This window comes from Rhinichthys klamathensis, unplaced genomic scaffold (assembly GCF_029890125.1).
Source record: "Rhinichthys klamathensis goyatoka isolate OS25496 unplaced genomic scaffold, OSU_Roscu_1.1 h1tg000001l_1, whole genome shotgun sequence".
Classification (NCBI taxonomy): Eukaryota; Metazoa; Chordata; class Actinopteri; order Cypriniformes; family Leuciscidae; genus Rhinichthys; species Rhinichthys klamathensis.
The window spans coordinates 7,843,192-7,871,138 of NW_026606555.1; the positions used below are offsets into that span (position 1 = coordinate 7,843,192).

A 27,947-nucleotide genomic window follows, 5' to 3' on the forward strand; every position below is an offset into this window, starting at 1 on the left:
ATGAGCAGAATATATAATTAACTTATTATTACAATAGTTGATTTCAGATCTCATTTTAGCAGTGTTTAGGACAAACTCTCACCAAAGCAAATTAAAATGACAAATTTGGACTTGGGCAGGCATTTCCTAATATACAATACTTGCATGATGTACATAATGCACATGAAGAGATAATAAAAACATGTATTCATTGTATTACATCACCTTCACATATAGATTGAAAAACAGCAATGCATGTGATCTGACCTGTTAAAAGCACATTACTACCTCCAGAAAGACATTATATATATATATATATATATATATATATATATATATATATATATATATAGTGTTCTATATAAAGTGAGTAGTCAGCTTGTAATGTGATCTTAAAATAGCAGCCACCGTGTAGTCATGTAGAATAAAACTGCTATGAGTTCATTTTCAAATTGTCTTCATCTCATGAGAGCGGACATTATTTAACATTAATTATATATTACTTTGTCCACCTCAATAAAAAATATTATTACTAATCTACTAACTCCTGCAGCCATAATTATTACGAAAAACAACACACCCACCTTCCTTAATGTAGGTCTTTTTGACGCAGCTGCCAATAAGCGTGTTGTAAGCGGCCTGGTGTCTTATAATGTCGAGGAGAGCAGGCACCTGAGCAGGATGTCTGAAGGGAATCTTGGAAACCAAAGCTCCTTGAAGACACCTCCCATCCTGTACTGGGGCATCACCATTTAGGAAATAACAATGCTGCTGGCCTGGTAAAGACTAGTTGGATAGAAAGACAAACCATTTAGAGAATCAGATGAAAATCATAATAATGATATACTTTATACGTTATATACTTTATACTATACAGGGATATACTTTTTACCCTGTTATGTCCTGTCATAACAGGGACAGATTGTGTTCAAAATACAACACAAAATATTTTTTTCAGTTGAGACGTTTTGCTTGCTATGATAAGGAATATCCATGGAAGTGTTAGTAGTATCTAATTGCACACAGTTTGTTTCTGTGTTTTTTGTATATAAAATGTCGATAGAATGCAAAATATTTGCTCTGGCTCTTGTTTTAAATAATTTAGTTCTGTTATTATGCTTGTTGTCAATATGTTGACAAGCAGAATGTGACGGTTGGTCGGTGTGGTATTTGTCCCGCTCCTCCTCCACTGTGATTGGACAGCTGGGTAAAAAGTGACAGTGATGAGTGCTGCGTTTTACCCAAAGTTGAACATTCTTAAACCTCGGCAAACGATAAAAAACGCAGAGCACTCAGAGTGAAATAGATTTTTAGCGCCTTGTTACGCTCCTGGCGTTTTTAAGAACTGATCTCAAGACTCATTTATTTACACTACGCTATGTTAACTAATTGTATACTTTAAATTTCAGATACATGCATGCCTTACTATTGTACTATCTTTTGTACATAATATGATCACTGTCTGTCTGCCTGCTCATGTTATTATCCTGATTGTATATTTGTAACTGTCAATATTATGTAAAGTGTCCTTGGGTTCTTGAAAGGCGCTATATAAATAAAACGTATTATTATTATTATTAAAAACGTGGTGCTCCCATTGAAAACAATTGGAAAAATACTCGAGCCACGTTTTTTGTAGAGAATTTAAAAGAAAAGTATATATAGAAAAGCTAAAAGCAACTTTTTATTTAGTCTAGGACTGACTCAAGTGCTAACTGAGGTGGCACGAACTAAGTGTTGTGAACTAAGGACTGAAATGATGTCAACCCAAAAATGTCCGCCCTCAACCTCTGAATCAGCCAATAGTAAGAAAGGAAGGGTAGCCACGGCACCATGACACCAATAATTTTAAGTAATTATAATAAAATAATTTAATTAAGACAATAAAACATTTATTTTAATAAAAAAAAAATTAACTGCTTTGCATTGTGCAAAATTGTAAAAAAAAATTCCTTTATTATGGTGATAATAGCATGCTTTATCACTTAGCTAAGTGTTGCTAGCATGTTTAGTATATGTTTCTAGCATGTTTAGCACACGGTGGCATATTTTAGTTTGTGGCTAGTACTGCATTACAGTGTTAAACATGTCACTTCCTGTTGCCAGTAGGTGGCGCTATGAGTAACTGAATGAAATCTCCCTGATCAAACACACCTGATTAATCTCATCAGCTCATTATCACATGGGTTAATGAGCTGATGAGTTGAATCAGGTGTGTTTGAATAGGGAGACAAAGAAAATGTGCAGTGTTGGGGGTCCTTCAGGAGCAGGGTTGAAGAACACTCTAACCCAGGGGTGCCCAACCCTGCTCCTGCCGATCGACTGTCCTGCACAGTTTATCTCCAACCCTAATTAAACACACCTGCCTTTAATTTTCAAGTGAGCCTGAAGACCTTAATTGGTTGCTTCAGATCCTGAAGACCTTAATTGGTTGCTTCAGGTGTGTTTGATTAGGGTTGGAGATGAACTGTGCAGGACAGTCGATCGGCAGGAGCAGGGTTGGGCACACCTGCTCTAACCTGTTAACATGGGAACCGAAATAAAAACGGGCCTCTGGTGGTAACAAGGTTGCGCTGCTGAGGCTCGTGCAGCCTCTTGAGGAGAAATGTAAACAAATGAGCGCAGCACACAAAAAAAAGAAACTCAGTTAACAACATACAGGTGAAAAAATATCGTGAATATCGTACAAAATGTATTTATTTCAGTAATTCAACTTAAAAGGTGAAACTAATATATTATATAGACTCATTACATGCAAAGTGAGATATTTCAAGCCTTTATTTGTTATAATTTTGATGATTATGGCTTACAGCTATGAAAACCTTTTATAATCTATTATATAGTATATATAATATATTAGTTTCACCTTTTCAGTTGAATTACTAAAATTAACTTTTTCACGATATTCTAATTTTTCGAGTTTCACCTGTACTGCCAATAAAAATTACAAATATGGAGTTTTTATATTTTTAACATAAGATAGTTAAGCAATCTCACATGACGAGAGCTGTTTACTGAATACCATCACTACTGAAAATGTGACATTGATTTCATACAACTTAATTTTATAAGTAAAATAAAATCAGAGCTTTGTCAAGAGCTTTGTTAGTCTATACTATCAATAAAACACTGCATCATAAACATTTTCTACTATTTGATATGTATATTTAAGTGTTTTAAACCTATATAGAGGCTATATGATAGACTAATATGATACACGAATGACTGAAAACTTAAAATTAAATGAGCGCAGCGCGTTCGTAAATCAAATAGTTTCTCTCGCATATCTGAGAAATCAGCTTTGTCAAAGGTAGTCTGCGATCAACTAAATCACTACTACATACAGATTTTCTACTATTTGATATGTGTATTTAAATGTTTAAAAAATTGTACAATATGATGAATAAATGAGTGCCAAGTAAACTATATGAATGAAATGAAGCACGATAGCAAGTCAAATAGCTTCGTTGCCATCTCTAATTAATCATACACATATTCTACCACTTTATTTGTCTATTTAAATGTTTTTAACCTTTCACGATATGATCTTGTCATTCCAACCAATAAACAGTTCAGCGGTTACGTGCAGTGTAGGTCTTACAAACCTGGCTTGGCTTATGGTAGCAAGAATAAAGGTAGCCTATATTTCTACAGTGACGGATTTCAGATTGGGTTCTGTCTTAGTACCAGTCGGGTTCGGGTCGGATCAAACGATCTCAGGTACAGGCCGGGTTCGGGCTTCAGTTTAAAGCCCGTGTAGACCTCTACATTGGAGCACATTCCTGAACGGCTCAATTTAAGACACAGTTTAAAATTTATGGAAAAAAATAAACGGAGTGGATGGATTTTTACTACAATATGGTGGTTGTGTACACACACTGACTGCAGACAAATAAATATGTTAAAAAACAATATAAAAGTGAAATTTGCATAATAGGTCCCCTTTAAATAATTTAGGAGATGAGACCTATAGTCTTCTTGACCCTAGTAAACTTTATGAATCAAGAATTACTTCAATAAAGAATTCAAGAATTATTCTAGACTAGGAATAAGAGTAAAGTTACATCATTCTTAGAATTTTGACACACTTAAGGCTAAAATTTTACTCCAAGCGGCTTAATACATACGACCCCAGGTCTAAATACAGTATATTGTGTAAATATAGACAACGCTAGATATAAAGTGACCTAATATGAATTAACAAACAATAACTTTACAAACCAAAACCCCTAATACTCTGGTGTCTAATACTCACTGCATAAAAACGCATTGTTTGGGCCAAAGCAGGAGGACTGGCCCCTCCATCCTCATGCAGTTGGCTCTTAATGATGAGATCATATAGTGGGGACAAGGTGGGCGCAGTCTCAAAAACAGGGATGCCTAAAAAGAGTTTAAAAGAATTGTAAAGTAGAGCTATGTTCATGCAGCAGTCTTACAGAAACACGAGCAATTCTCATATTATTAACTCTTATTTTAATCAAAAAATGTGATTGACCAGTTAATGTCAGAAGCATAATAACTACATTAATGTAGAAGTCAATAACAGTCATCCATGTTTTGTTTCAAAACAACTAACTTTTGAATCAATTATACAGCTAATCATCCAGACGATATTATATTCATACCTGTAGAACTGCCCATTTTTTTAATATATAATGCAGAGAATGGCATCAAGCAATTCATCTTCAGGAAGAAACACGCTGGTAAATCTACACAGTTTGAGTTTGTTACGGAAGAAAATGATGGAGTCCTAGGAAAAAAAAAACAGTAATTAAATAACTAACTATCTGACATGACTCCAAAACATCACATTATATAGATTTTCAAATATCTTGACAGAATAAAGATTTGGATAAATACTTAACAATAAATAATTATTATAAATCAATACGTTTTACAGCAGTAAAATCCTGTTTTAAATTACTTCTATTTAAACATTTTGCAAACAAAGCTATCATATGAGTTCAGAATACTTATGGCACAAGCCACATTGGCTCAAAATTCTACGTTCCATGGACAAGGTACCCACTCTTTCATGAACATCAGATTCAAGGACTTTTTAAAGTACCTTTTGTTTTCTATCAAGCACAATAAAGACAATAAAGATGTTACTGCCAACCTGGACAGTATACTGCCAGCCTGGACTGTGTCTATCATTACTGCAGTAATGTTAAGGCATAAACTGACAACTAAAATCAAATTTAAGGTGCATATGACTTTTTAAATCCATTGAGGAGAGAAGGCTGGTAGAGTGAACGAGAGATGCAGTTTGCAGCTTTCTTATTCCTGCTGTTAAAGGGGTGGTATATTGCACTTTTCACAAGATGTAAAATAAATCTGTCCCTTTAAATGCAAATGAGCTGCTGCTCCCAGCACAGAGGGCGGAGCTTCAACAGCTCGTTCTTAGCAGCTTCTATTACCTCACACAGACATGCACTGAAAGTTTCAAAAAAGCCTTTTATGTTTAAACCGGAGTCACAAAGATGGAGAGACTCAAGAAGTGACAACATGTAGACAACATTTCTGAATGGTTAGTTGATGAGTTTATGTAGCTTATGTGTAGTTATCTTCTCGTCATTGATTAGCATATTCTGTCTTGATAATCTATAAATCGAGTTCCGTGGGCGTGGTTTATGTAAATCTTAGGGTTGGTGATGTCACTAACCCGGGAGGAATGTTGTGTAGTCCCTACCAGCCGTTTGTTGTAGTCCTTAAAAAACAATTTCTTTAAAAGAAAATATCTCCCTTTGCTTTGAACTTTGAGCATCGTAACTTTGCAGATGTTGTTTATGCTCAAACAGCAACATTACTGTGACGATGTTCGGCTGGATTGCCCTCGAGTGTCACTAGAGGGCGCTCCACCCCTGCACTGCCTTCCCTGGGACTGATCACGCACACACCCTGAACTGATTTCGCACACACCTGTTTCCACTGATCACTCTCACACCTGCATCTAGTTCCTCACGCAGCTCCACACTCATTTATACCCCACTCTCACTATCACTCATTGCTAAGTCTTGTTTCACTGTTGTGTACATCTCCGAGCGTTTCCTAGTTTTCCAAGTCTGTTATCCTAGTCTAGTCTGTTCCTGTCTGTGTATTTGACCCATTGCCTGTTTCCCGGATTCCGTCTCGTCTGCCGCCTGCCTCTGTCATCTCGCCTGGTTTCTGATCCTGAGTATTGCCTTGTCTCCTATGCTGTGTCTGCTGTCTGTGACCATTGCCTGTCTGACCATTCTGTTAATAAACCTACGCTGCATATGGTTCTATCTGTCTCTGGTTGTTCATGACAATTACACACTAACTCAAGTTCGAAAAGTGAAATCATAATCAACCACCCCTTTAACCCTGTGGGGTCGGCAAACGCGCCGGCGAGTTTTGCTCGATTTTTTTCACATAGCAGCAAAATAGACTTCAAATACTCCGTCATTTATGGTCATACTATACTTAAGAAATATGAAAAAATAAACTGTAAAATGTCTACTTTTTTATGTGTCCACTTACAATCGAAACAAAATGTGCTTTTGTAAAATAAAGAAAATAAACAGGCTGTGCTTTCTGCCTCTCCGTCTCCGTGAACTTTTTTTCTGGAGCATATCTCTAAGCTTAAACAAAACTCAGCGAATACTATTCACCCAGGCATGAGCAATATATCTTTATAATCATTTAAGTGTCTACTATTAAATGAGCTAATTCAAAACGAAAACAAATATTCTCTGTTTATGTAATCTGTATGAAAAGAGAGAGATGTCAGTCGTTCTCATTATCGTTCTCGCAGCTCATTATCTGCTAATGTGAACACGCCCACGGAGAGTGCGGCACTATTCAAACGCAAATGATCTAAGGTAATCCATGCAAACCTGTGAATGCCCACATCAGGTCGATGAAACACACCAAGTTTAATCAGATTAATGTACTTTACGTCTTGCGATGCTGTGAGGAATAATATCATCGTAATAATAATCCTGGGAAATTTACCTCAGAAGTGCTGGTTTAGTTCCACTTCGAGGAGCAACGGATCCAGCTGAGGATTGTGAATAGTAAGTTCTTTATTCTTAAGTGCTTTGTTCTAATCGCGATATGGAATAGTGTTTGTAAACCGCAAAAAGACTGTTTGAATTTGAATCGCATTTCTGGGTGTGAATGAATGAACGGCACAAATAAAATGTTGTTTACAGGCACTTACATTAGTAAACATGTTATTTTTACATGAACACATCTACTAGTTTAGCTTTTACCAAACTATATTGCTATAGGCTACTGATGAGTAAAAATCGACTGAAATACGTTGAAATAAAATGTCTTTGTAAGCAACGTATTAAACTGCAAATTAACATTTATATGCCCTAATATATCATAAAAACGAAATGTTACATACAAAATATGAAAGACAACATTTCGTTGACTAGTTTTGGATTTATTATAAAGTTTTTACTGTAAAATAGACTACTGCCACATCAAATAAGCGTTTGTTCGCCAATTTCTGCTCTATGTTTAATATATAGTATGTTTTGTCAAAAATAAAGTCATCAACTAAGATGTTATTATAGTGTTTGTTCCAATGTAGGCTATATTCAAACTAATGAATCCATTCATTTTTAAAATACGTATGATAAAATGTATACTTTAAAAAAAGAAAGATTACACCTGAAATATTGTTAAAATTTTAATTGTTGTTGATTTACATGTGAAAACTTTTTAATAAAATAGCAAAAAATATATTTACAAGGTAGATGTAAACAAATTCTTAATAGGTCAATATAAGCCTTCTCATTAAATTATTTATTATTGTTTTTTTTATTAGTGACACATTTGGGGAGAGGATATATTCCAAAACCTTCTGAAAATACAGTATGAGAATTAACTGCACAATTACTAGAAATGTTTTCCTCGAATATTATACAATTTGCATACATACAAAATTTGTGAAAAAAAAAAGAAAAATCAAGATATTTCCAACTCTAAGTTTGAACAAATTCTGTAGAATGGCCCCTATAGCCTATTTGTACTATGTACTAAAAATGTGCTTTTAACTTTCATTTATATTTGGATTATATATATCTCTTTTGTCCTCGCATTCTTTCTTGTGGTACCCTCTCAGTGACATACCTGACTGAAAGGCTCATTAAGCAGCTCATTAAGCATATGCAGGTCGTTGTCTTCTCAGGTGTGAATCACATCATTATTCATGATCATTCATGCCCCCACGCATAGTGCCTTTCTACACAAAAAGTGCCTCACAAAATTTAAATCAATATATTGTTTTGTGTGAATGATTAGGCAGGATGATTTTCAGATAATTTTGAAGTAAAAACTCTAGGTGACAACAACCATTAGTCAAAAGTCTTATGGACACATTAAGTATGTGTTTTGTGGCCTTATTTCAGAAACTTTAATTTTTATTTTTTTTCAATAACCATGCATAAACATTATTCTCTCAAAAATACAAACATGTACATAAATGTTGCTCACATATTATGGTAGCCCTGTTTGTGCTAAATAGAGTGTAATGACACCTTTGCCATTAATATGTTTATAAGCAACTGAAAAAAGCACAAATGTCAGGGCATATCAAAATATCTCAAGGACAGGGCATGTCAAAATATCTCAAGGACCCCCAAAACACCTTAGACCCCAGAGGGTTAACATTATTTTCACACTGGTTTTTGATTTCCTTTTTTATGAATCATTACTTGATTAAAATATTTAAATATACATGAAATTTGCCATTAAATTATATAAATAAGGTAATTGTTAGATATATACAAATATTTAAAAAACCCACTGCCTTAATTAATAGAGCAAAGATTACAACTATTATGCACTGGAATCAAACTCATGACAGCTTGATTTCTATTCTTAAAACTTAAGTGATCTAAAGGTATAGGACAGGAGAGTATACCAGGATGTAGATAAAAGCAAATGGGACTGCAGGTCCTCTTTTTTGTTTTATCTGTTTTCCTTTTATTTTAATACACCTTAATTATCTTTATTTCAATAGACACTTTTTGCCTGTAAATCATCTATCTCTGACATTATGTATATAGTTCTATTTTTTTTCTCTTTTATTATTATTCTTTATGTATGTGTATCTGTTTCTCTTGTGCATATCCGTTTTATATTTGTTATCAGTTATGTCCTCCACACTGAATTAAGTGTTAATTCTGGTAACTGTTTGTAAGAAAAACAATTAAGTATTGGTCACATTTTTTTAATATTTTTTTTTAGATTACAAATTATTTGTTAATCACCTGTACAGGGTATATGCAGGGTTTTTAAAAATCTAATTTAAGGCTTTTAAGACCTACACAAATAAAATGAATACTATATTGGGGAGATCCGTGTTTATTGTAAGACTGCCAGACTGTCTGGACCATGAGAGAGCTACTCTCTGAAAAAAAAACAAGGAAATTAACATTTGAACTCTCTCTTGCAAAATTAGCATCCCCACCCCAGATGCAATCACACTGAGTCACCTCAGTATTGTCTTAATTTACATTTCTTTCCTTTCACCCTCTCTTCCCCCATCTCTTCTCTCCACATGCTGAAACCATCTGATATTCACCCAAAAACCTATGGTTTAATGTGAACAATTATCATACAACACTATACATGTTTGGTATCATTTGAAGGTCTCATTCCCAAAGAAGTAAACCAAAAGGTAATAAAGGTTTAAAGAGTTTAGAGATATTTTGTTTTCTGTGGAGGGTGGATCCTCTGCCAAGGTCTTTCATGGAAATTGTCTTCTGACCTCATAAGGTGCAAACTACCCAGATCTAGGACCTTGATTAATGCAAATTCCAATTGTTTCACTTTGGGAGATTGTTTTGTCTTGGTCTGAGTATTTAAAGAATCAAACTACTTTGCCACACTGAAAAGACAGAACGCGCAGAAACCTTCACCTGCTCCATTGGAAACTGTTGATGAATCCGATTGGGAGGGCCTTACATTCTGATAACATCCTAAACAATAAAATGACTTTAAAAACCACAATATAAACAACTTCAATATTAATCAACAGCTATATGGGTCGATCTTCGCATTGGTCTGAACAAGGCAGAAAACACCATGAATGAAAATGCAATTTCAATCTCTGACAGTAGAAGGCACTTATGGAACAGCAGAAATATATTGGTTTCTCCGGTTACCTCTGTAAACAAAGCAACGCTGCCTGTGCTTATAAACACTACTACATTAACCATTTGCCCTGTTTCACAGAAAAGGCTTAAGCTAGTCCTAGACTTAAAGGTGACATATTATGCCCCTTGTCACAAGATGTCATATAAGTCTATGTGTCCCCAGAATGTGTCTGTGAAATTTCAGCTAAAAATACCCCCGAGATCATTTATTATAGCTTGTCAAATTTGCCCCTTTTTGGGTGTGAACAAAAACGCGGCATTTTTGTGTGTGTCCCTTTAAATGCAAATGAGATGCTGCTCCCCGCAAAATACCACAAGGATGAAGCCTGAGCAAGAGATTGCATGCTTTTCTCGAACTTTTGCCGTTGCGTTAGAACTGGTTACTTGCGCCATGGGTGGAAACGTGCAGATTAAGGGGCGGTAATATTATAATAAGATACCCTTCCTACATCAGAAGGGGAGCGAAATCTGATCGGCTTATTTTTTGAACATGCTTGCAGAAAAAGGCTTACCTAAACAAAGCTACTGGGTTGTCACTTTTTCCTGGTTGGTAGATGCAGCACTTAAAGGGATACTTCAGTATTTAGCATTAAGCTTTGTATTAGTAGAAAACCTGTAGTATTTTCAAATTACCGTGCTTTCCACCCTCATATCCCCCTGAGACGAGAGATTTATGTATTTTTTGTCTGGAAAAAAATCCTCCGATTTTTTGGCCAGAGGCTAAAGACTACAGCCAGTAGTAGGGGCTGTTCCGCATGTTTTCAACCCGCCCATAGAGGGTGGGATCTCACTCACAGAATGTACACTGTGTCAGCCATCTTTTTTTGGAAGCTAAGCTAGCAGGCTCTTGTTCTGTGGAGAAAGCTGAGTAGTAGGGGTTACCATCCTCTTTTTCCCGGACATGTCCGGCCGTCGAGATCGTACAAAATATCCTGGATTCAGCCTTTGCTTTCTGCAGTCGCCATTCATTGTTTACATGCACACCTTTTGTTAAAATCTAACTGAATTCATTCCAATTGGTGAATCTGAATGTCGTGTTTACATGAACGCTAAACAAGTGATCGGTTGATGTGCGTTTTAACATTGCTAAGAAAATTCCCGCTCCTCCGTGAGAGATACAAGACCGGTGCGTCTCACAGGTGTTGCTCATCAGTAATCACGCCACCGGCCTCGCGCCGTTCTCCCGCGGCCCTAGCCTCGTCCTGCTCGCCATAGTAAACAATGAATGGCGACGGTAGAACGCAAAAGCCGAATCCTGGACATTTTGGGCGATCTCGAAACCCCGGGCAGACTCATCATGGAGACTCACTAGTAGCCTAGACTTGTTGTTTAACTACTGCGCTCTGTTACCGGTAGGCAGGGCCTCCTAGGGCAGCGAAGCAAGTGCATTCTGGGAGTTGTTGTCTTTCATCCACATAAGCCAAAAATACATTTTCTGGCTTTTCTCAGTCTAGAAAGCTCCAAATTCAAAAATAATTTCACATTTCTTCTACATAAATGACCCATTTTAAATACACATTCATCTTTCCAGAGGTGAAGTATCCATTTAAACACGGAAAAAGTCCGATTTTCATGATATGTCCCCTTTAAATGCATGTTTGAGCTGTTTTAAGTGAAAGCAACTTGCACTGACATATCTTAAAATACATCAGTGCCATTGTTTTGCCTCAAGATGCACACCAGTAATGTTTATAAAAGCTACTTAAATGTCCTAATTGAACTAAAGCATAATCCGGGCTTAATCTAAGCCCTGTCTGTGAAACTGGGCCAATATTTGTTGGAACCTTGATTACCCAATTTTTATGTAGCTCAATACTGTGCCAAGCATTATTGAATTTGCATTTCCCTAAAACTGAGCTAGTTAAATAGCTGCACGTTTCATCATGCAGGGGTTTCCCCCCAATCACTAGTGCCGTTTCGTTCTGGCAGCGCATAAAGGCCAATTTTTGTAATAGCACAATGCTACTCTAACAAAATTTAGTTAATGTTTATTTCAATCACTTTAAAGGACCCATGTTTGTTTTTGCATACTTTCCAGCCTTGAATCCATGTGTCTGAAATTCAAGTACTTACAAGAAGAGTGGGAACCCTGCATGGAAGGCATTACACAAGATTACACCATGGTAGTTACACCAGAATTGATGTTGATTGCATTGTTGTACTTTAATTCCCCAAAGATCTAACCCTTTGTTGTCGACTGGATGGGATCCTGTGATAAGCGGAGCAATGGGAAGCTTGTAAACCGATGTTGTGCCCTCAACAGTCACTGACACACTCACACCTAAAGTACGGGGAACTGCAGAATACAAGAGGAGAAAATAATCAATGACCTTGAAGTAAATAAACACTAGATTGACATTTAAATGAACATTCAACAATTTTGTTATGATTTCTAAAACATGATTTTCTCACTTTTGACATCAGTGAAGCTCAGTTGGGCTCCTGTTCCCTCTTCAAAGATATCATTTGGAGAAACGTAACACTGTAGAGATACTAGATGACCGCCGCTCCTCGCCGTCAACAGACCCACACTACCATGAAGTATGGTCTCCACAGTGTTGGCATTAGTGGCAATCCTATGATATAAATTGCTTCAGTAATTATAACCTTTCAAGAAAAAAAAAAAAGATTATTTTTCTTATGTACACTATGGTACTGAATGTCAACTGACAGGGATACAGAACCAGTGCCTGAAAATTATGCTATTTACAAACACCAATGGTGAAACTGACTGCTAGAATTTCTATTCACTTGATCAAAAGCAGGTCATAATGGCATAAAAATGCTGAATAACAGATCAGATTATTTTGGATGTGATCAATGACAAAGCAGGTTGAGAAAAAGTGAACCTCTCTGTTCCGACTTCTCCAAAAGCTAAAAGGAGAAAATTGGGATGATGAGATTAAATTAGGAGTTGTACAGATGCTTTGCCTTTTAAATACAGGTACACAACCATGCCATAATCCCAACAGTTTTTATAGGATCTTAAAAACATATTACAGAGGCGACCAAATCTTTGCTAAAGACTCTCCCCCTAGGAGTGATCTTCCCCACTGAGAAGCATAGTGAAAGCAGCATCATGGTATTAACATAGTACTGCAAGTTACTTTAAAGAATAATATAATAATATCACAATATAGTATTACAATTGTACCATGTCCATTTTACTTTTTTGCTAGTGTACGATACTGGGGAAACAGTTTTCTTGACAAATAGGAAATAAAATGTGCCTGAACATATGCATCATCTTGGTGAGGTCTAACTCCAGGGACTGAAGTGCCAAATACATCTTTGTCTTTAGTTTGCTGTGGAATTAAATGAGAAAAAAAGTATTAAAATGCAAATAGAAACAGGAACTGCAAGTGTTTAATGATCTAAAAAAAAAAAAAAAAGAGAACACACTTGTCTCCAGGGAGCTTATACAGGTTAACCAGACCCTTCAGGTGTTTGGAAAACTCATCAAAATTTTTGTCTCTGTAAAAATAAAGGTTAATGTTATGGTAAATACATTTACTGCTTTGTGTGCTTGTACAGTGACAACTTTACAGTTGCTGTAACTTGTATAAAATAACTTGTTGAATTCTTGACTGGCTCATAGATGACTTTTTGATGGCAAGTTGTATAAATGTAGGTCCCGTTTTGTCTGTCTCATTACAGTTGCACACTCTTTCTGGACACTTTCAAAATAACAGCAGTTTGGTTTGTTTCTAAGCAAAATATTTATTCAGTGACAAGAAATTTCTCAGATCTACATGTACATTTATTCATTTAGCAGACACTTTTATCCAAAGCGACTTACAAATGAGAACAATAGAAGCAGTGAAACTAACAATAGGACAACAATATGCAAGACAAGTGCTATGGCCCTTCCCAGTATAATCTAACACAGTACATGTACTTTTATTTATTTTAAAGATAGCCTAATAGATATAGAATAGAAGATAAAGTGTTAGTATTAATGGATCAGGTGTTGCCGAAAAAGATGCGTCTTCAGCCGTTTCTTGAAAATGGCCACGGACGTAGCAACTCTGGTTGAGTTCCACCAGCATGGAACAGACCAGGAAAAGGTCAGAGAAAGATATTTTGTGCCTCTTTGAGATTGCACCACAAGATCTGAATCTCAATTAGCATCCTTTACTTTGGAGACATTAGTAAAATAAGGAAATGCAATAGAGCAGATAACATTTTAGCTGTCAAATGACACAAAGCATTCTACAGTATCCATCATCAGTAAATGACAATAAATAGCTATATAATCAAAACCTCTTTGTTAGGCTGGTCTGTTTGCATCTAAGCATATACGATTTGGTGTGCAGTGTGTTTGACTGGGTGCAATCATTTACTAAAGAGATTTTTGAGTCAATAAGCAGCAAGTAAACAATGTACATGAGCATAAATACATTCCATTTTGCTGAAAAATGTAATTTTCCTTATATAGTTTGCTTACCGTAAATGCTGTATCAGCTCAGGACAACTCTACATAACAATGAGACAAAATCACAATAAAGTAAGACCACAGGGCATAGACAAACTGCTTTATTATTCTATTCACAATAACCACAAGTCTTCCTCTCACCACAGGGTTTTCACCATGGTGGGCCACTTTGACATCCACAAGCTTTCCTGCTTTTTCCAAATGCACCTCAACGTAAAACATATCTGAGGTGATATAGCACTCAGTACGTGATGGGCTCAGGTGAGATCCCAACCTGCAGGCACACAGCACGAGAACAAAAGAAAGACCAAACATACCTTTTAGCAAAGTTGTGAAGTTAGGTCAAGTAAAATCAAGAAGAAATAAATCAGAACATGCTAGTGATGTTACGCATTGTGATTTCATAAAAAGCCCTGTACTGAGGATTGTTTTGTTTTCAGAAAATCACACAAACAATGACAAACGAAGCCTCACTCTCTGTTCCATCACTTGCATGCTATATCCACATCCGCTTTTGGTTAAAAATCCAACCAACAGGATGATCCTTGATCCAACCAACTTTATGCTGCTAAAATGGACAGTGTGTTGTCACAAAACCAATAGAGATAAGATGAATGAGTTTGAACTTGTACTAACTTTAATCTAATTATTATATTAAATAAAACAAATACAACAAATCAAACCTATATGCCAAACCCAACTGATGATCCCAAATATTCAGAGAAAATAATCCTTCATATGCTCTTTAAATAATCTTTAAACAGAAAAAAAACTGCTCACCACATTAAATCCTTGTACTTGGAATCTTTGATAATGTGTGAATGTGTGACAATCTGAATAATCCATTGGGAGCAGGGTTGGGTATTGTAATACATTTTCCGGTTCTGATTCCATTAAAATTATTAAACTAATAAAAAACAGTAGTAAGGAAAAAATGCACAACACTCAACTCAAACAATGCTTTTTGTGTATAGGCTATTTCTTAAACTTTTCAAATGAGTTTAACAGATTGGTAATGTCGGACTTCCGGTGGCGCGCGCTGCAAGATGGCTGCACAGCACTAGGCTCCTGACTAAAACCTCCTAATTGAAGCTTTTTTTTCACGCTGAGGAAGAATCTCTTGTTCTCTTACAAGAGGTCCTCTCGTATTGGGTAAGTTAGCTTACGCTACGGAAAGATTAATCTTTTCGAGATATTGAAGCCAAAAAATTATCCTTAATTTTGTATTCATTGTCAACTCAGTGCAGCAGCTAGCAGACCTAGAGCAGACTGTCTAGCGTGCTCAAAGGCTGCCCTGCGGGAACTGCAGCAGCCTACCACTGAGCCCGACGTGACGTCACGTCCAATGAAGGGCGCTTGCGCCCTCACAGCGTCATAGCCCGCCAGTATGGGCGTGGCTTTTAGAGTATATAAGCAGGGCTCGGAGGCTGATTCTATGATTTTCATCTCTTCAGCGAAGCTCTTCGCATCGCTGGATCTCGAGAGAAGCCACCGCCGCCGACGAGGAAAGCGACTAGCCAGCTTAGGACAGCGGCTGAAGAAGCCGGCCGTCTTCGCCACCTTCAGCCATCTGTGCGAGCTACGCTATCCGGCGACCTATCCTTTTACCTTTTGCAAAACTCACTCTAAAAGAGCAGCGAGCGTCTTTTTCAAGATGCCTCGCACTTACTGCGGCTCTTGCAGAGCCCCGCTCAGTGATGGAGACCGCCACTTTTATCTGCGCTCTCTGCCTGGGCCAGGAACACGCAGCTCTCGCCCTCTCGTCAGGGGGCTGTGAGCTCTGCGAAGCGCTTCCGATGTCGACCCTGCGGGCTCGACTCGAAGTGTTTCAACCCTCAAGCTGTCACTCCGCCCTTTGCAGGGCCGCGCAAATAAGCGCCGTTCTCAAAGGCCGCCGGAGCCTGTGGTCACCGCGACGCGCTCGCCGGACTCCCTCCCTCGAGCCTCGCTCTCGCCTTCTCCGCCTCATCTCAGACGCGCAGCTGCCGCTCACGAGCCGCACTGCCGTCGTTTCTGATGCAAACGCTCGCTGGAATGACACTCCCTCGAGCGTCTCTCTCTCCTTCTCCGCCCCCCCTGCTGCCTTCAAGCACCGAGCGCGCGATCAGAACCCGGAGACCATTCGCCCCCTAGCTACACATATAAAAGCATGGGAAGCATCCCAGGGGTTTCATAATGGGTGCTGAGCACAATAAGGCATGGCTATTCACTACAGTTCACTCGCCGTCCCCCGCACTGTTAAGCACGGACCGCGACAACTGTGAATGCGGAAGTAGCACATCTGCTCCGCGCAGAAATAGCGAAGCTGCTGTGCAAAGGGGCCATTGAATTGGTACCGCCTTCTCTGAGCGAGTCGGGCTTTTACAGCCATTATTTTATTGTACCCTAGAAGGACGGAGCCCTCAGACCCATCTTAGATCTGAGACGTTTGAACAAAGTGCTTATGAAAAGACCGTTCAAAATGCTTATAACCAGGAAAATCCTCGCGCACATTCGCCCGAGGGACTGGTTTATTTCTCTCGATCTGAAAGATGCCTATTTCCAGATTCAGATAATACCCCGTCACAGGCCATTCTTGAGATTCGCCTTCAACGGTCAGGTATATCAATACACCGTCCTGCCGTTCGGCCCGTCTCTAGCACCCCGTACATTTACGAAGTGCATGGACACGGCTCTCGCCCCCTTGAGAAATCCGGGTTTGCGAATCATGAACTATCTGGACGACTGGCTGATTTTGGCACAGTCAGAGATAGAACTGCTATCGCACAGAACTATGCTTCTCAGTCACCTGGAAATCTTGGGTCTCACGGTCAACTGGATCAAGAGATCATTACTACCCAGTCAGTCAATTTCCTTTCTAGGAATAGAACTGGACTCTGTGGCCATGACGGCTTGTTTATCGACACAGTTTATCGACACACCGTGTTCGACATCTAGCCGCGTCTTTCCAGAAGGGCAGCAGCATCCCTCTGAAGACATTCCAGAGGATGCTGGGCTGTACGGCCTCAGCTGCAGCAGAGCTTCAGCTGGGCTTACTGCGCATGCGCCCGCTTCAACGTTGGCTGAATGCTCGAGCGTCTCGCCGAGCTTGGGCCTCTGGCAGCCCTGGTTAGCGGCCGACTGGTATGTAAATGTACTTTATTTATATAGCACCTTACATCGACCGATAGGTGAACCAAAGTGCTTTACAACAGATTAAACAACAATTTAGAACAACACACCAAAAACACAAGTACAATAATAAAAGAAAGAAACGTAAGAAAAATAGATAAAAATAAAATCAATATAAACGTGCCACCACACTACTAGGTACTAAAAGCCACTATAAAAAGATGCGTTTTCAGTCTTGATTTAAAAAGGCCCAGGTCAGTAACAATACGCATCTCACTGGGGAGCTTATTCCAGAGCTTAGGTCCAGAAACTGAAAAAGCGCGGTCTCTCCAGTGTTTAAGTTTTGACCTGGGCACTTCCAACATGAGTTGATTGGACGACCTCAACGTCCTACCATAATTACAAATGGTCAGCATGTCTGATATGTAAGATGGGGCGAGGCCATTAAGAGCTTTAAAAACAAACGATACAATTTTATAATGAATTCTAAAATGTACCGGGAGCCAATGGAGAGAATAAAGAATCGGAGTTATGTGATCTCGTTTTTTAGTGCTCGTTAACAGACGGGCAGCTGCATTTTGGACAAGTTGGAGACGGCCAACAGAGGACTGGGAGACACCAATATACAGGACATTGCATATTAGAGCGTGAATAGCCTTCTCAAGGTCATGACGGTTTAAAAACGATTTTACCTTTGCCAGAAGACGCAGTTGAAAAAAGCTCAACCTAACAACATTGTCAATCTGTTTATTGAATTTAAAGGAACTATCCAAAATCACTCCTAAGTTCCTTACCGTCTGCCTGGCAGTTGAAAACCAGGGACCAAACCCGTTAGACACAGATTCTCCAAACACAATATATTCAGTTTTATCCTCATTTAATTGCATAAAATTTTGGGCAAACCACTGCTTAATGTCCGCGATGCAGTCAACTAAAGTACCTTGTACATCACCAGGCTTCAATGGCAGATAGATTTGAAGATCATCTGCATAACAGTGAAAAGATAGGTTGTCCCTGGCTATAGTTGACCCTAGTGGTAGCTAGGGATGCTCCGATACCACTTTTTTCAGAACCGATCCGATCCGATACCAAAAATTCAGAGTATCGATCGATACCGATGGCGATCCGATACCAACACAGTTTTTTTTAAATCAAGTAGAATTTATGTAACTCTTTGTGTGTTGAACTAATAAGCACTCTTTTCTGTGTTAAACACAATCTACTTAATACAGACAACTTCATTATAAAGAAAAACAAATTAAAAAAATATATGATCATAATCTATGACAAAAATGCTATTATAAACTAGATTAGTGGATAATTCAGCAGTAAAATTTAGTCTACAGGGCTCCAGACTAACTTTTCCACTGGTTGCACTGGTGCTACCAACTTTCTCAGTTGGTCGCACCAGCATATGATTTGGTCGCACCTTTTTTTTTTTTTTTTGCTACATACCATGGGATTAATCAATGCATGCTGATGAATAGTGGTTTTAATGGACCAAGGCTAGCAAAGGCTTCCTGGGTTGCAGCAGAAATACCTGTAATATATTAATTATCATTGCCAAATTTCAGGATTTTCATGGATTTTGGACAGTAATTTTAATCTGTAATTTTAAGCATTTTACATTTGAATTATATACAATCTATCTATTTACATTTGAATCATATTCTATCTATCCATCTATCTGTCTATTATCATCTTTCTATCTTTTAAAAATCATTAAACATTCAAATGTATGCATTACATTTGAAAAGATTAGAGTATTATAATAAACTGATACAGATTTTTCGTTATCAAAGTTTATAGTTGTAACAAAAAGCAGAAATCTCACACTCCTTACCTTCTGCATTTTATAATAATTTCCTTTTCCTCTGTCGAGCGATCATGAGAGTAATCGCTCGACAGAGGAAAATATAACCGCTGAAAAGACGTAGGAGGAAGGGGCTCTGTGTTTCGTGAGACCATTTTTATCATTTTTATATGCCTTAATTCGTGAATTCGTAATTGGCGCGTTTCACCATCAGTGTGCAATGCGCGTAACGTCTACGTTCGTCAATAAATAAACTGCACGTGTCTTGCGGAAGAACATTGTAGACGGAACTTCTCTCCGTTAATGTCTATGGCGAGTCACGCAGGCATTGGGCTACTTCGCAGCCGAGACGACCCCGGGATAAAATAGTCCGAATATAAACACTTATTATAGGCGTACCGTAGTGATTCAGAATAAGTCAAAAACACGGTTTGGAAAATGGATTCATGATGTAGCCTACTCGTTCATTTTGAACATAAGTTACGGACTGCAGCAGCTGATACAACGGCGTTCTGTTGCTCAAGCGTCCACTCGCACAAATGCGACCATATAACATTTTAACTCGCACATTCTCAAAAAATGGTCGCATATGCGACCAATTTGGTCGCAGTCTGGAACCCTGGTCTAGAAAAATCACGAGTCGACAATAATTGTATAAAATCTGAACATTTAGTGAAAAAACAAATAAGAGACAATAAATGTAACACTAAATCTGGTAAAACGTTACACATTGCTCTTGTCTTGTTGTAAAATTGTTGACTGACTCGTAACCGAAGGCGACGCGCTGTTTGAATGCTGAATGGAGAATGACTGACAGCCGCAGCGGAGGGAAAAGTTTACGTGATCTTGAATTTAATGACTTAAATGTTCATATCTATCTCACATTATACTATAATGGCTTAAGAACACTTGTAATATAGTGCACGAAAACTTTATGGTGCTTTATAATGTTTTTGTGCCTTTTGTGGGGCCTAACAATAACACAGAATAGTAGGCTATACGCACAATATCGGATTTGGATCGGCCTCGTCTGACCGATACCCGATCCGGCAAAAATGGCAGTATCGGACCCGATACCCGATACAAATATCGGATCGGAGCATCCCTAGTGGTAGCATGTATAATGAAAACAAAATGGGGCCAAGAATGGAGCCTGGCGGGACTCCACAGGAGAGAGAAGCACAAGAAGAAGACAAATCACCAATCATCACAGAGAAAGTTCTATTTGTTAAGTATGACATAAACCACTTAAGTGCTGTATCAGCGGGGAGTGATGATGGGAGCTGTCTCATATCGAAAGGTTATCTTGACAGATGCGTCCAACTCAGGTTGGGGTGCTCTCTTCGAGGGCAGACCGGCCTTTGGCCTGTGGTCAGACCAGGAGAAGCTCCTTCACATAAACTGTCTGGAAATGATAGCGGTCGAGAACACGCTGAAGCGCTTCCTCCCGCTCATACAGGACTTATATGTTCTAGTCCGTTCAGACAACATGCCAGTGGTGTCCTACGTGAACAGTCAGGGCAGTGTCAGATCCAGGAACCTCTGCGATCTGACAGAGCGCCTCCTCATGTGGTCTCAGCGTCACCTGCGCTTGCTGAGAGCTGCGCATGTGCCAGGCCACCTGAACGACGGCCCAGACAAATTATCCAGGGACAACGTTCCCCCAGGGGAACGGTCCCTGCACCCCCAAACAGTCCAGAAATTATGGCGCCTATTCGGCAAAGCGGAAGTCGACCTATTTGCGTCAAAAGACAACGCTCGCTGCCCGATGATTTTTTTCAAAGAGCGAGGACGCGCTTGCCCAAATCTGGCCCAGCCGCCCGCTGTATGCCTTCCCTCCGATCTCTCTGTTACCACAGGTAATCAAGAGGATCAGGGAAACGCGCCACTCGGTGCTCCTTATAGCCCCGCGTTAGGAGAATCAGACTTGGTTCCCGGAGCTGACGCTGTCACACACAGCCCCGTGGCCGATTCCGGTGAGAACAGATCTCCTCTCTCAAGCTCGCCGGCTCGATCTGGCATCCCCATCCAGAGCGCTGGTCTCTGTTCGTATGGTTGATCAACGGGTACCCGTTGCCCTGCCAGAAGGAGTGATGAACACGATCACACAGTGTAGAGCTCCCTCTACCAGAAAGCTGTACGCGTCTAAATGGTCTGTGTTCTCCAAATGGTGCACCGACGAAAATCTGGACCCACGGACATGTGGGGTCTCGCGGCTGCTCAGTTTCCTACAAGAGCTGTTGGATAAGGGAAGGTCCCCATCCACGCTTAAAGTTTACGTGGCGGCCGTTGCGGCGTTCGCTGAGTCGACGCATGGCCGGTCGCTAGGAAAAAAACGAGCTGGTCATCCGCTTCCTTAGAGGAGCCAGAAGGATGAACCCTCCACGCCCCCCCGTCGGTTCCTATGTGGGATCTTTCATTGGTCCTCGAGGCCCTGAAAGCTTTTCCCTTTGAACCACTAGATTCCGTGGAGTTAAAGTACCTGTCACTCAAAACCGTTTTTCTGACTGCTCTGTCATCAGTTAAACGTGTGGGGGACTTACACGCGCTGTCCGTCAGCGCTGCGTGTCTTGAGTTCGGGCCAAAAGACTCATCCTCAAACCTAGATACGGCTATGTTCCTAAAGTGATTGGCACTCCTTTCAGACCGCAGGTCATTTTCTCTATCGGTTCTGCCTTCATCCGATAGCGAGAGCAATGTTAATCTCCTCTGCCCAGTCAGGGCGCTAAGGGTTTACACTGCGCGCTCCGCCCCTTTCAAGCGCTCGGAGCAGCTTTTCGTTTCGTTTGGTGGGCGCACCAAGGGTCTCGCCGCCTCGAAACAAAGCCTGTCCAGATGGATTGTGGACGCTCTAGCAGCCGCTTACGCGTCAAAAGGTCTGCAATCCCCCCTGGGCATCAGGGCTCATTCCCACTAGAGGCATGGCTTCATCGTGGGCATGGTCCAGCGGAATTTCTATTCACGACATATGTGTGGCGGCGGGGTGGGCTTCCCCGTCCACCTTTGTCAGGTTTTATAAGCTAGAAGTTCCCGCTCTGCAGGCAAAACTTCTGTCAGTATAAGTGAGATGTGCGTTCTGCCAAGATATGATCGTGCGCAGGCTACTCTCACGTATCTTAGCTCTTCTGGTTGAGCTGCACTTATGGGTATGTGCTGTATGCTTATACAGACCGGTGGCGCCGCTCTGTATTCCCTATTAGTGCTTATGTACAAGTGCTGGCCCGCGTTGCTGCCCGCCTTATTTTCCCACTTATCTGGGTTCCCCGGAAAACACTGGGACTCATGAGTGGATGCTTGGCGCGCACGGCGTTGACAAAGGATTCCCGTAGCGTAAGCTAACTTACGCAATACGAGAGAACCTCTCGTAAGAGAACGTATCGGTTACCTAACGTAACCTCGGTTCTCTCTAGAAGAGGGAACGAGTATTGCGTAACCTGCCGTGCTCGCACCACGAGCGACTTCGCTTCAGTCGATGAAAACCAAAGAATCAGCCTCCGAGCCCTGCTTATATACACTAAGCCACGCCCATACTGGCGGGCTATGACGCTGTGAAGGCGCGAGCGCCCTTCATTGGACGTGACGTCACGTCCGGCTCAGTGGTAGGCTGCTGCAGTTCCCGCAGAGCAGCCTATGAGCACGCTAGACAGCCTGCTCTAGGTCTGCTAGTTGCTGCACTGCGTTGACAATGAATACAAAATTAAGGATAATTTTTTGGCTTCAATATCTCGAAAAGATGAATCTTTCCGTAGCGTAAGCAGGGCAGGTTATGCAATACTCGTTCCCTCTTATAGAGAGAACCGAGGTTACGTTAGGTAACCAATACGTTTTGTCACAATGGTATAAGTTTTATTTCCAGTATGGCAACTAGTAAGAAATTGAGTTCACCACAGAAATCGGCAACGGGGTGTAAACGACTCAAAACGCTCGAGGACGACGTAGCCTCAATTGTTAGCCATGCAATCGAAGCACAACAGGAGGCCATGCGCGAAATGGTTTCCCGCATGTTGACAGAGGCAATACAATCGGCCCTTAATCCATTCAAGGACTTTATCAATGAAAACAGTGCTGCTCTTCGTTCGATGAAAGAGGAAATGGATTCCTTGAGTAAAAATGTGGCGTCGATCACAACCAAAGTGGACAATCTTCAAGGCAGTTTACGCAACACTAAAAAAGATGCGAACCTCTGCCTATCTCAGCTTGAACAGATGCAACGGAAATGCAATGACCTAGAAGATCGGTCACGTCACAACAATGTCCGCCTGGTTAATCTACCAACTGGAATGGAAGGGGATGATCCGGTCGGCTTTCTACAGGAAATGCTACCTAAATGGATCCCGACCTTTCGGCGCGCTCAAGTCGGATCGAGATCGATAGAGCTCATCGAGTGTATTCGAGTTCCAACTCACCAAAACCACGATCGTTGATATTCTGGCTCCTCCGCTACCCTGACAGGCAAGCCATCCTTCAAGGAGCCCGGAAAGCAAAACCCACTTTGCCCGGAGGAGCGCCTGGAATTCTACGCGGACTACAGTCACGAGACAGCACAAAAGAGAAAGGCTTTTTCGACCGTAAGATTCAAGCTACACCAGAAAGGCGCAGAAACTTTCCTAATCTACCCAGCATCTCTGAGAGTCTCCCACAAGGGTCAGAAATACTCGTTTGAATCTCCGGAGAGCGCTGAAAAATATCTCGAGGGCCTTGATGTTAACGCATCAGTATCCACTGCTCGTAGATCCTTAAACTTCCCGTCACCGGAGGAAATGGAGGAGTAGGCAGCCTAAGGTGACATCGTTTGAGTTTTTTGCTGAATAACCTATACAATACTTGGACTAATTCTCTGTCAGCGTATTTATGGATTTTAGTTCACCAAAGTGAAATGGTAAATTATTTTTATTTTCACATAATTGCATTTTGTCAAACATTTTTCAGTTTTCAAAATTCAATTTTCAAATGGTGCAGGTTGTAGACAGTTAATTTTGAAGATCTGGTTTAACTAATGAACGTTTGTCTACTCAGAAAAGACAGACTAAGTTACAGTTCTTAGACTTCAGTTAAATCTAGTTGCTTTAAATCTAGTTATGAGAATAGTGCATGTTTGACAGTTCTTCTGATTTTGAAATATATTTCTTTAATTTAAATCTCCTCAACTGTTAAATCCATAGGGGTCTAAAAAGGTTAATAGTGTTCAGACATTGCCTCGCGACCGCCACTGACATTTGTGCTTTTTTCAGTTATTTATAAACATGTTAATGGCAAAGGTGTAAATTCACTCTATATAGCACAAACTTGGCTACCATGAGATCTGAGCAACATGTATGTACATGTTTGTATTTTTAATAGAATAATGTTTATGCGTGGTTATTGAAAAAAATAAAAATGAAAGTTGCTGAAATAAGACCACAAAACACATATTGATTATTTCTTCACAAGACTTTTGAAAATTGTATCACATAGCCTAGAATATTTGCTCCAAAACTATGTGAGAATCATCCTGACTACTCATTCAGATAAGTCAATAAAGTCTTTTACATTTTTAATGACGTGTTTTGTTTGAGAAAGCTTTATGCAGGAGGCGTGATCTCTCATTAATATGTGTGGCATTTGTTGAAGATTTTATTATTCAGAAAACAAGTAATTTAGCCATATAAGAATACACAATTATTTCTCTGTCTAGGCAACTTTGAAAGCTGCAAGACCTTCTGTAAAAAGACCCTGAATGTCAATTCTATTCTGAGAAGTCACATGGTACAAGACCTTCACCCAAAAATATCTATAAGTGTATGACCATCTTTGGAAAAGGATGTATGGATATATGTGAGAAGCTGGGCACTGAGAGGGGGTGATCGCCTGCAGGAGGAAGGGATCTCCTGCTGGAGGGAGTGATCGCCTGCAGGAGATGCTCGGCTTTGTTTGTTAATAAAGTCTAATATTTCTGGCATCAAAGATCTATGCGAAGTTATTTTACAGAACAATTGAAACCACTTCAAATGGCGTAGTCGGCAGGATTGGCTTAGGAGCTGCGGGAGCCACGAAAGGCGACACTGGTGACTCACAGACAACAGTGGCCACTGTACATGAGGTGAGCAGTTTTTTGCTTTTGAAAAAGTATGTGTTGTCACCAGTGAGCCAGAGTGGTAAGACCCTTTAAGCTTCTCCAAATTTAAAGAACTAAAAAATTGACAAAAAAGGGATCTTTGATTCTAGAAATAAGTGCATGCATTTTGTTGACGATATCGAGTAAATGTGTTATAGCGCGGCGGAGCTCCGGTAGTCTTTGCTAGTGCTCGTATAATCCTGTGTGGATTGTATGATCACTGGTGGTGCTAATTTTGCGCTAAAGGTTTTGTCGTACGTGCGCAAAGATTTGTGTTTGCTCATTAAGAGGGCCTTGATGGATAATGGGCAAAAGCATGCGCACAGGGTTTTGACGTACGTACGCAAGGATCTGTGTTTCCTATTAAGAGGGCCTTGAAGGATAATGGGATAGCATGTACACAGATGAAGTTTACTATTAGTTTTCTGTGTTTCTTATTAAGAGGGCCTCGATGGATAATAAGATAGCATGCACACAGAGGATTATAAGTACTGATAAGATATCAGTGTTGATCTGTGTTTACTTGTAAGTGGGCCTGGACGGATACAAGTATAGCATGCGTACAGATCAAGGTTAACTTCCGGTTACCGTTTTGTTAAAGATTTAACAGAAAGGGAGTTAGAAGTGTACTGGTTAAGGGTAATCAGTTGTATGTTTGCTTGTTAAGGGTAACAAGTGTACTGATTAAGGATAATCAGTTTTTGTGTTTACTTGTCAAGAGGGCTTTGATAGATGACAAGTGTACTGATAGGGTATCAGTTATTGATCTGTGTTTGCTTATCAAGAGGGCTTTGATAGATGGTAGGCAATGGCATGCGCACAGATAAAGTTTAGCTTCCGGTTACCGTCTTGTTAAAGGTTTAACAGGAGACTGCTCGGGGAAGCGTTAGCCTGCGGTTACCGCTGTTCATGGTGAACAGGACTGCTCGGGTAGGCTGTTTTATATAGTTATTTTTCACTGTGTTGGGGAAATGTATCAGTGATGTATTGTTTGTAAAAACAGTGAGTAACACTGTAAGTAGAATATAGCTTTTGTGTGTGTGTATGTGGGATCCTGTGTGTCTGCTTGACTGTGCCTGTGGTTAAAAATAGTGACCTCTGACCCTGGTCACTTTTAAGGGACAAGGAATGTGTGAATGAGCGTGAGGGACAAGTATAAATGATGTGGAGTAAAATAAAAGAAATAGTAAAACAATTGTTTCAAGATATTAACCTAGAAGATTATTGTAGTATGCAATAAGTTAAAGTTATAAAATATATATGTAATTAATAATATAATGAAAGATATTAAATAGATAAATATAAATAAGATGCACGTGCTTAAAATATTATATCTTATATCTGAAGACGTCTAAAATTTGTATCTCATTATCCCTGAAGACAAAGTGAGAAAAATTATTCCATTGCAGAGTTTGAGTTAAGAAAAAATAACTTGTGCAGTGTGCTAAAAGTGAACAGGATTGGGTGACCAAGTTTCAGCAGTCATAAATGATTTACAGCAATCTTAGAATTGTAGTAAATGGGAATTGTTGGGAATGGCTGAGGAAAAGTTTATTCACCATATTAGATTATTTTGAACACAGCATGCAAATATAGGAGAAAGATTGAAGTCTGATTTTATGATAGGGAAAACTATTTGATTGGATTATATTCAGATAGTCAAAGTTAGATTATTACTGCATATTGTAATGAAGAAATAGCTTGCTCTTTTCTGCAATGAAGAACTTGCTTTACTAAAAACAGAATGGGAGAACTGCTGTTGTCAACCAGTGATTTTTATATAGTATAAAAGAACTAGGATAAAGATGGTTAAAATGGAATTTAGATAAAGAGCTAATTGCTCAGGAACAAATATTTATAAAGTTAATTTGATTCATGCAGTTCTCTGAGTGTTCAAATTTAAGATGGCTTCAGTGTCGAATGGAAGAGGGCAAAGGGCAAAGACACGAAAGAGAGAAGACATGACTGCAGAGAGAAGGAGTGGGTGAGGGGCGTTCAGTTCCCTCCTGAAGATGACCACTTTCTGGAAACTCAGCATGGAGAAAGACTGATTTAATGCTGGAAAAGGTGAAACTTTCACTTGAGACTTTTCCTGAGGACAAAGAGACAATCCTGAGATGCAAAACTGTGGCAGGATCGTTTCAAAAGCCCAAACCGAGAAGAGGCAGAGAAACAACAGAGCCTATTCCAGTCTACGACACCAGACCTTTGAGTTACAGGCTGACGACACATGCAGAGCGACAGCGAGAAGCTTTAACAGACTGATGATCTAAAAACAGAAGAACTGACTGACATCCTTCCATTACGGGCAAAACAAGTGTGACAACTCCAATGATCACTCTAGAGAGACTGCTTCAAATTTAGTTAATTATTAGA

The 27,947-nt window shown here is 39.7% G+C and overlaps 1 protein-coding gene across 1 annotated transcript in view; it reads right to left on the minus strand.

Annotated features, from left to right (window-relative positions):
- med1 (mediator complex subunit 1) overlaps positions 1 to 27,947 on the minus strand; it is a gene marked incomplete at its 5' end in the record, with an annotated part of 177,798 nt that overhangs the window by 59,385 nt on the left and 90,466 nt on the right. The window contains 9 exons of the mRNA XM_056254493.1: positions 564 to 765; positions 4,235 to 4,359; positions 4,605 to 4,729; positions 12,303 to 12,414; positions 12,531 to 12,694; positions 13,349 to 13,423; positions 13,521 to 13,592; positions 14,566 to 14,594; positions 14,695 to 14,827. Of these exons, the coding sequence (XP_056110468.1) occupies positions 564 to 765; positions 4,235 to 4,359; positions 4,605 to 4,729; positions 12,303 to 12,414; positions 12,531 to 12,694; positions 13,349 to 13,423; positions 13,521 to 13,592; positions 14,566 to 14,594; positions 14,695 to 14,827 (1,037 nt within the window). The remainder of the gene's footprint in view (positions 1 to 563; positions 766 to 4,234; positions 4,360 to 4,604; positions 4,730 to 12,302; positions 12,415 to 12,530; positions 12,695 to 13,348; positions 13,424 to 13,520; positions 13,593 to 14,565; positions 14,595 to 14,694; positions 14,828 to 27,947) is intronic.